The sequence below is a fragment of the Alligator sinensis genome, unplaced genomic scaffold (assembly GCF_000455745.1).
Source record: "Alligator sinensis unplaced genomic scaffold, ASM45574v1 scaffold184_1, whole genome shotgun sequence".
NCBI lineage: Eukaryota > Metazoa > Chordata > Crocodylia > Alligatoridae > Alligator > Alligator sinensis.
In genome coordinates this window covers 293,613-302,564 of record NW_005842983.1, presented here as the reverse complement: position 1 = coordinate 302,564, position 8,952 = coordinate 293,613, and the positions used below count along the sequence as shown (strand labels likewise).

The 8,952-nt window shown below is 58.6% G+C and overlaps 1 protein-coding gene across 1 annotated transcript in view; it reads right to left on the bottom strand.

The window, feature by feature from the left end:
- The window catches only part of LOC102383747 (complement C4), a 26,447-nt gene that overhangs the window by 10,367 nt on the left and 7,128 nt on the right, over positions 1 to 8,952 (bottom strand). Inside the window, exons 12-24 of the mRNA XM_025192942.1 lie at positions 8,714 to 8,893; positions 8,277 to 8,459; positions 7,908 to 8,063; positions 5,493 to 5,619; positions 5,316 to 5,387; positions 3,944 to 4,150; positions 3,465 to 3,576; positions 3,303 to 3,373; positions 2,953 to 3,092; positions 2,623 to 2,823; positions 2,026 to 2,077; positions 1,713 to 1,802; positions 68 to 271 (exon numbers count right to left, since the gene is read on the bottom strand). Coding sequence (XP_025048727.1) covers positions 68 to 271; positions 1,713 to 1,802; positions 2,026 to 2,077; positions 2,623 to 2,823; positions 2,953 to 3,092; positions 3,303 to 3,373; positions 3,465 to 3,576; positions 3,944 to 4,150; positions 5,316 to 5,387; positions 5,493 to 5,619; positions 7,908 to 8,063; positions 8,277 to 8,459; positions 8,714 to 8,893 — 1,795 coding nt within the window. The remainder of the gene's footprint in view (positions 1 to 67; positions 272 to 1,712; positions 1,803 to 2,025; positions 2,078 to 2,622; positions 2,824 to 2,952; positions 3,093 to 3,302; positions 3,374 to 3,464; positions 3,577 to 3,943; positions 4,151 to 5,315; positions 5,388 to 5,492; positions 5,620 to 7,907; positions 8,064 to 8,276; positions 8,460 to 8,713; positions 8,894 to 8,952) is intronic.

The window sequence follows — 8,952 nt, the reverse complement described above, 5'->3', positions numbered from 1 at the left end:
TTTCCCCCCACCCCCCTTCCACCCCTGTGCCCCTCTGCCCCATGGCCTCTCTCCCGCCCGTGCTGACCAGTGCGCAGGTTCTGGAGCCCCTCCTCCTTGCGGTCGGGTGAAAGTTGGTCCCACTGCTCTGTCTCATCCAGGTAGCGCATGGCATAGAGCCCCGGTGCCATGAAGAACATGGTCTGCTCCGCACAACCATATGGCACCCGCAGCAGCCGCGACAGCCCCTCGGGTGACAGTGCACTCTCCAGCACATCCCCTGCCTCATCCGCTGCAACAGGGATGGGGTGGGGAGGTCACAGACCATCCAGGCCACGGACCAGAAGAGCTACAGCCACACACACAGACTGGCTGAACCATGGACAGACACATAAACCAGCCAGGCCACAGAGAGACATATGGACCTGCCAGGCCATAGATAAACGGACTAACAGAGCCACAGACAGCCACACAGACCAGCCAAACCACAGATAGATACGCAGACCAACAGACAGACATGCGGACTGGCCAAGGCACAGACGAACACATACAGGCCACAGACATACAGACCAGATGGGCCGTGGACAGAAGCACAGGCCTTCCAAGCCAAAAACAGATGGACCAGTAGAGCCACAAATGGATACACAGACCAGCAGACAGACACACAGACTGGCCTGGCCATCGATAGACACATGGATGGACAGGGCCATGGATGAACACATGGACCTGCCGGGTCACAGGAACATGGACCAGCAGAGCCACAGACAAACATGAACCAACAGACAGACACAAGAACATGGTTAAGCCAGGCCATGGGCAGAAACACAAACCAACAGACACATAAGGAATTCTTCATAAGAAAGAATTTCTTTACTGTCCGAGCCCCCAAGGTCTGGAACAGCCTGCCACCGGAGGTGGTTCAAGCGCCCACACTGAACACCTTCAAGAGCAAACTGGATGCTTATCTTGCTGGGATCCTATGACCCCAGCTGACTTCCTGCCCCTGGGGCAGAGGGCTGGACTCGATGATCTTCCAAGGTCCCTTCCAGCCCTGATGTCTATGAAATCTATGTCTATGAAATATGGACTAAGTGAGCCATGGACAGACACACAGACCAGCTGAACCACAGATAGACACACAGACCAGCATGCACAGACTAACAGACAGACAGAGACTGGCTGAGCTACAGAGAGACTCATGGACCAAGTGGACCATGAGCAGATACACACAGACTAGTCGAGCCATGGACAGACACACGAACTAGCAGGACCATGGATGGACACACAGACCAGCTGAGTCACAGACAGATGCGTGGACTTGCTGAACCACAGACCGACACACAGACCAGCACGCTGGCACATGGAGTGGCCGAGCCACAGACAGACATGCAGACAGACGGGGCCACCAAACAGGCCAGTCAGGTTGTGGACAGTCACACAAACCTGCCAGACCACAGACAGACACGTGAGGGGGGGGGCGGAGCCACAGACAGACATGCAGACAGACGGGGCCACCAAACAGGCCAGTCAGGTTGTGGACAGTCACACAAACCTGCCAGACCACAGACAGACACGTGGACCAGCAAAGGGACAGAAGGACCAGCCAAGCCATAGACAGACACCTGGCCCAGCCAACCCACGGATGGATGCCTAGGCCGCAGGTGGACTCACAGACCAGCCAGGCCAGACACATGGACAGATACAGCTATGGACAGATGCATGCATGGTCCTACCTGTGACACGGACGCTCATCTTGAAGTCCCCGTCGGGCAGCACGTTGGATGGCACTTGCCCCGGGATCTCCAGGGAGCGTAAGTGCCCATCTAGGGGGAGCCATGATGGGGGTGGGGGTCAGAGACCAGACCAGGCTCCCCACTGCCCCTCACCTAATAGACCCACCCCCTGAGCCCTCTAGGCCCCTGCCCCCATCCAACCTCCCCATCCCACCCTGCCCCACCTCAGGTGTCCTTGAAAGGACCCCTCAAGCTGGGCAGCACCCCCATAGGCCCTGCCCAAACACCACACCCCCAGGGGGGCATCTCCCACCAGCAGAGTCCAGTGAGTAGGTCATCTCCTCCAAGCAGGGGGCCCCTTCTCTCTGCAGGAGAGGGGAGGAGGAGAGTGTCAGGGCTGACGTAGGGAGAAGAACCAGAACAAAGGCAAGTCATAGGCCAGAGTGGGGGAAGCGGGGCAAGGAGTCGGGGTGGAAGCAGAGGGAGGGGTGCCAGGGAGCAGGAAGTGGTCAGGGGGCAGGGTCAAAGGTCAACGGTCAGGGGAAGCTTAGGGATCAGGGAAGGGACAGGCATCAATGCAGGTTCAGAAGTGGTCAGAATGGCATCAGGGGCCATGAAGAAGTCAAGATGGGGTTGGGGAGTCAATAAGAGGTCAGGGATTCAGGCAGAGCCAAGGCTTAGGAAGAGGTCCGAGATCAAGAGAAGCTTAGGGATCAGAGTAGGGTCAGGAAGAGGTCAGGGATTACTGTACGTCAGAGGTCAGGGTGGGATCACAAAGAGCTTAGGGATCAAGGTAGGGTCAAGGGTCAGGAAAAATGGGGGAATCAGAGGTCACAGGGTCAGGAAGAGATCACGGTGGAGTCGAGGTGAGGAGGAAGAGGTCAGGGCAGGGTCAGTGGTCAGGACCCACCTCAACGTGGAGGGTGCGGGTGATGCTGTCGCCAACACCGAACTGCCCACGGGCACTGACAGTGATGGGGATGTCAGCTGCCCCCAAGGGCACCAGGGAAAAGGGCACAGCCAGCGCCCCCTGGCTTGGCACCTGCACCTGCTGCTGCCCACCCCCTGAAGGTGCACAAATACCCTCTTCCAGTTCCAGCTGCACTCGCACCTGCAAGGGGCAGGGGACAGGGGTCAGGCACAATCCTGGTGCACCCCCCACATCACATGGGGAAGGGGGGGCCTGTAGACCAGGCTGGAGGGGTCCAGTGGGGGACTCAGGGGGGCAGGAGGGTCTCACATCAAGGGGCTCAGGCCCATGGTTGTAGAGCACAGGTGTGATCTGCAGCTGCTCGAAGCGCCGCACGCTGTAGGGCAGCCGCAGTGAGACATGGAAGTCCTGGGTCACCGGGACACGCAGTGGGGACGAGACGCACAGTCCTGGGCAGGGGGACGGGTGTGAGAATGGGGGGCCAAGAGGGCAGGAGGCTGTAGGTCAGGAGTGAGGGGCACCAGCAAGGCCAGGAGGGGAGCAGAGAGCTGCAGCTTCGGAGTGAGGGGCACCATCAGAGCTGGGTGGGGCAGAGGTCTGCGGGTCAGGAGTGAAGGACACCAGCAGGGCTGGGCAGGGCAGGAGTGAAGGGCACTCACCGGTGCGGGGCGACATGCTGACAGCCTGGATCTCCCACGTGGTGATGGAGTCGGGCACCAGGAAGCTCTGCCTAGGGGCAAAGACAGGAGTGGGGGAAGGGTCAGGGTGGAGCAAGGGGCATGGGAGGGGCCAAGGGGCACAGGGAGGGGCAGGCCTCTGACCGGCTGGTGCCCTCCACAGTGAGGGTCTTCCAGAGCCAGCTCTCAGGGAAGACGCTCCGTGGCTGAAGAAAGTCATCGTCGAAGAACTCATTCTCGTCCTCCATGGCTTGGGCTGGGGTAGGGGAGCGGGGAGGGAGGGTCAGAGAGAAGGACCCCCCCCTCAAATATGGGTTACACCCTTGTCACCTCTTACCCAAACCCCACCCCCCATTCCCCTCCCAGAGAACCCAGGCATCCAGGCTCCCAGACCCCCTGCTCCCACCCCACAGAGTAGGGATTGACCCCAACATCCGGGCTCCCAGCCCTTCTCCTCACACCCAAGCTCCCAGAACTCCTCCCTGGGGTCAGAACCCAGGCATCCGGGCTGCCCTCCCTAGGGGTGCAGATTCAAGCATCCAGGCTTCTCCCCGAGGTGTGAACCCAGGCGTCCGGGCCTCCTCATCCCATTTTCCAGGACCCAGGCATCCGGGGGATCATACCACGGGCCAGCCCAGGGGGACGGCGGAGCCAATTCTGGCGCCGGAGGTTGGTGGCGAAGGTGCAGCAGTCAAGGAAGGCGCTGCGGCAGCGGGTGGCAGAGCTGGGGATACGGGCAGCCCGGTCCTCGCACGAGCGCCGCATGGGTACTGCTGTCAGTCCATCCCGGCAACACCGCTGCAGCCGCTCATCACCCTGGTAACGCCCAGCTGGAGGGAAGGGGGGCAGTGTTAGAGCTGGTGGGGTGGACAGACAGACAAGATGGTGGGTAGGCACGTGGATGGGTGGGTTTGGATATGGATAAAACAATGGACCAATGAACAGATGTGTTGATAGATGGCTGTCCTTCAGGAGGAATGAACAGATGGAAAAACAGAGAAAAAGATGGGTGGTTGGCTGTACTCGGGCATGGATGGACAGATGCCAGGACAGACAAGAAGACCGACAGACAGTTGTGCTTGAGAAAGATGGATGGAAGGATGGACAAAGGAAGGGATGGATGGTTGGCTGTCCTTGGGTATGGATGGAGGGAGGAAGGGAGGGAGTGAAGGAGTGACCAGCTGGACAGACAGATAGGTAAGTAGCTGGACAGACAGCTGTGCTTGGGCACTGGATAGATAGAAGGATGGACAAAGAAAGCAGTGAGTGGTTGGCTGTATGTGTGCATAGAAGGATGGATGTAGGGAATGACAGATGAAAGGAAGGAAAGATGGATGAAAGGACAGAAAGATGACTGAGTGGGTGGATAGACAGCTGTGCTTGAGGATGGATGGATGGATGAATGAGTACATGGACAGATGGCTATCTTGGGAAGAGATAGACGAAGGAAGGGATAGGTAGCTGGCTGTACTTGGGCATGGATGGATGGATGGGGTACATGGACGGACAGATGGATAGATGGCTGTGCTTAGGGAAGCAATGGATAGAATGGATGGAAAAAGGAATGGGTGTCTGGCTGTGCCTGAGCATGGCTGGACAGATAGAGTTAGAGATGGAGAAAAGGAGAGATGGTTGGATGGGTGGACAGCTGTGCTTGGGGATGAATGGATGGATGCCCAGATGGATGGCTATGCTTGGGAACGGATGGAGGGGGCACATGAAGATAGATAGGTGGGCGGATGGATGGATGGACAGACTGATGGCTAGCTGGCTAAACAGAATAAGGCAGGGGGTGTCTGAAGGGTTGAGAATTTGGATGGATGGACAAACAGATGGACAAATGGTTGTGCTGGGGGACAGATGGAAGGACACATGGACAGAGGAAGGCATGGGTGAGTGGCTGCGCATGGGGGTGGAGAGAGGATAGACAGATATTCAAGTGCAGGGACAGACAGGTGGACAGACCTCAAGTCCCCTCCTCTCCCCAGCACTCACCCTTCTCCTGCAGCTTCCTCTGGAAGTCGAGTGAGCGCTTCTTCCGGGGGGCATCCATGCTGCACCCATGACCTGGGAACAAAGGTCATCATGGAGTCACAAAGTGTTCCCCAGCTGCCTTGGTCTGCTCCCATCAGCCCAGGGGACCCCCTTCTCTACTCCCCAGCCCAATCTCACCCGTCCGGATGGTGCTGTGCAGGTCCCCAGCACGCAGGGCCAGGCCAGCATCTGTGAAGACCCCCAGGGTGTTGGCTCCACCCCCTGGTGAGCAGCCCAGGTCATGGCCATTCAGAGCCTCAAACACCTGAACCAGGGGGCAGGGGGGTGGATGGAGAGATGGATGGAATAGAGGTGGGAGTGTTGAGAGGTTGAGTGGATGGAGAAAAGGATGGATAGATGTTGTGTCAGACAAGATGGATGGATGAAAGGATGCAGCGTTTGAGGGAATGCAGGGAAGAAAAAGAAAAAATGGATAAACAGACAGGTGGGAATAGTTGCAGGGTTGAGTGGATGTATGGATGGATGGATGGACAAAAAGATGGGAGGTATGGAGTAGTTGAGTGGATGGACAGGTGGACAGATGGATGTTAGTATTTGAAAGGATGGATGGAGTCAAAGAAGAATGATAGAACATTTGATGGGATGGACAGGGAAGTAGATGGATGGACATACAGGAAGATAGCAGTGGTGATAGGTTGAATGGATGGATGAACAGACAGAGGAGGGATTGAGTGAACAGATGGATAAATACAAAAAAAGAAGGAACGTTTGAGGGATTGGTTGGAGGAATGGAGTCAGACAGAGTTTGAGAGAAAGAATGGAGAAACAGAAGGATGAACAGACACGTAGGAGTGTTTGAGGGGTTGAAAGAATGCATGGACAGATGAACAGATAGATGGACAGAATGTTGGAGGGGATGGGCAGAGGAGTGGGTGAATGGAGGCATGGAGAGACGGACAGGGGAGCATTTGATGGGGGTGGGGAGATGGGATGGAGGAGGGATGGATGGAGAGGGGGCAGGGACACAAAAGATGACATTATCATCTCCTCCAAGCTTCCCTCAACCCTAAAACCCAAATTTCCCCCCAGGACATGGGATGGGGCCTTCCATTCAGAAGCTTCAACCCCATGACCCCCTCGAGGTCAAACCCAAGGGGTCACAGGTCACATCCTGACCCTAGGAAGTAGCCATGGGTTGGATGGCTCTTGGGCACTGCATACCACCACCCACCAGTCAGAGCTAGGAGATCATATCAAACTCCACTCATCAAGAGTCACCCATCCTGGGTCAAACGGTGGGTCATGGGTCATGGTTAGGGATGCACCACTAGCGATTTTGGGGGGTGATACCGATGTCCAATTTTTAAGGAGTCATATCGGCCAATACCGATCCAATTTCCAAAATAGTGTGGAGATCTGCCTCCAGCTGGCAAGTCCATTGTGGTGAAAGAGGAGGGGGGAAGGAAGGCGTGTTGGTGGAGCAGATCAAACCCCCGCCCCACAGTGAAGGAAGGGGTAGGAGCAGGGGAAGGGGCAGGCGCTGCCCAGCTGGGGTAGGGCGGGCACAGAACGGAGCTGCGACTCATTGGCGGGGGGGGGGGCCCCCCCGCCACTTCTTGCAACCTGGGAGGGCACAGGTGGTGGGGGGGCAATGTGCCCCCAGATCTCGGCAGGGTGGAGCAGGCGGGCTGGAGCTGCGGGCTGGAGCCATGGCTGCTCCAGGCTCTTCTCGCTGGGGGCTGGGCTTGGAGCAGGGGCTATGAAAAGGGTTGCAGTCACCCCAGATTTCGCCATAGCTCCCTCCCAGCTCTGCCGCCGCTGCATACCTGGCACATCCCTGGCTCTTCCTGGCTCAACCCCTGCTTCCCCCCACATGCCGGGTACAGCCAGGGCTGTGCCAGGCGCACAGCAGCAGCAGCACTGGGAGGGAGCTATGGTGAAATCTGGGGTGGCTGTAGCCCCCTCCCCAAGCCCTGGTGAGAAGAGCCTGGCACATCCCCGGCTCCAGCCCACAGCTGCATCCCTCCCACCCCTCCCCACATAGGTCTGGGGGCACACACCCCCCACCCTATGCCCTCCAGGGTGCAAGCAGTAGCGGCAGGAGGTGTCCCCCTCAAAACCACGGCTGTCCTGTGCCCACCCCATCCCAGTTGGGCAGTGCCTGCCCCTCCCCCTGCCCCCTCCTTCACTGTGGGGGGTGTTGATCTGCCCCACCCACACACCCCTTCCCTCCCCCCCTCCCCTGCCACCACAATGGACTTCCCAGCCGGAGGCAGCTTTCCATACTGCCGGGCTGTGCTCCTGGCTGCCTGAGTGCTGCGCTGTGGCTGCGCGCACACATGGCATTCATCAGCCAAATTATCAACCGCATCAGGCCGATTTCTGATACAGCCAATTTGCTTTATATCAGTACCGATCCAATATTGGCTCGATGTATCAGTGCACGTCTAGTAATGGCCAATAGCTAGCCAACCCCTAACCCCAACAGATGGGTCACGCATTGAGGTCAGCAATCAGAAGCCAAAGCTAAAGCTGGACAGCATCCACACCCCCTCAGGAGTCAAAGGTTGGGGTTACAGGGGGTGGTGGTACCTTTGCAGATGTGAGGCGGTTGCGGCTGTTCAAGAGATAGACAGCCGAGTCGGCATCCACCAGGGAAACTGAGGCACGGGTGTCAGTGGAGATGGAGAGGGCCAGGGTCTCATGGGGCCGCAGTGCCTCACTCTGGGATGCCACACCAAGCTCCAGCTGGGGCAGGGAAGACAGGGAGGTCAAGGGGGTGCCCCCCACCTCATGGCACCCCCCCACCCCAGCCCCCCCACCAGGTCCACCCAACCCCAAGCCCCACAGTCATCCCCATGCCACCCTGGCCCCATAGCCCACCCCTCACCCTGCCAGGCCAGCCTAGCCCACTATCAACCTCCCCAGCCCATCCCAGGGGCCCCCACCCCTAGCCAGTACCTTGCCCTCACAGGAGTCCTCCACATCGATCCAGACGGCATTGGCCACCACCTGCCCATTCAGGTGGTAGTAGGCCACGAGGCGGAAGGCCGGGACTAGTGCGTGGGTGATGGGCACCGAGATGACTGTGGAGTAGCTGCGGGTCACCCAGTGGGCCGAGACGATAGCCCCACGGCTGACAATCTGCCGGGGGCAAGGAGCCAAGCTGGGAAGCGTGGGGGGCAGCAGGAGGTGTCCAGCCCCCTTCAGCACCCCTAGAGAGTGCTGAGCTGGACCAATATTGACCTCCTCGCCCCAAACCCTGAGCACTTGCTGATGCAATCTCCTGTCATCACAGATGGGGCTGCAGGGGCTCTAGGGCGACCCAGCAAAGGGCACCCAACCAGATGCAGCCCCTCCCCTGCCCCCTGGGAGCTTTAAGGGGGTGCCAAACTCACCAGGTAGTAGAAGTGGGAGGGGGCAACAGGGCTGATGTCCTTGAGCACCACGGATACTGTGGTGCCAGGCCGAGCAGGGCGGTCACGGGGGGCCTGGATGAGCAGGAAGCCCCCGGCCTGTGCTTCCGTTGCCTTGGCCCGCAGTGAGGTTACAGCTGGGTGGATAGTGCCTGCTTGCACCTGTGGGGGGCCAGGGTCAAGGGGCTCCAGGGACCCCTGCAAGGAGCCTGCAACCCACC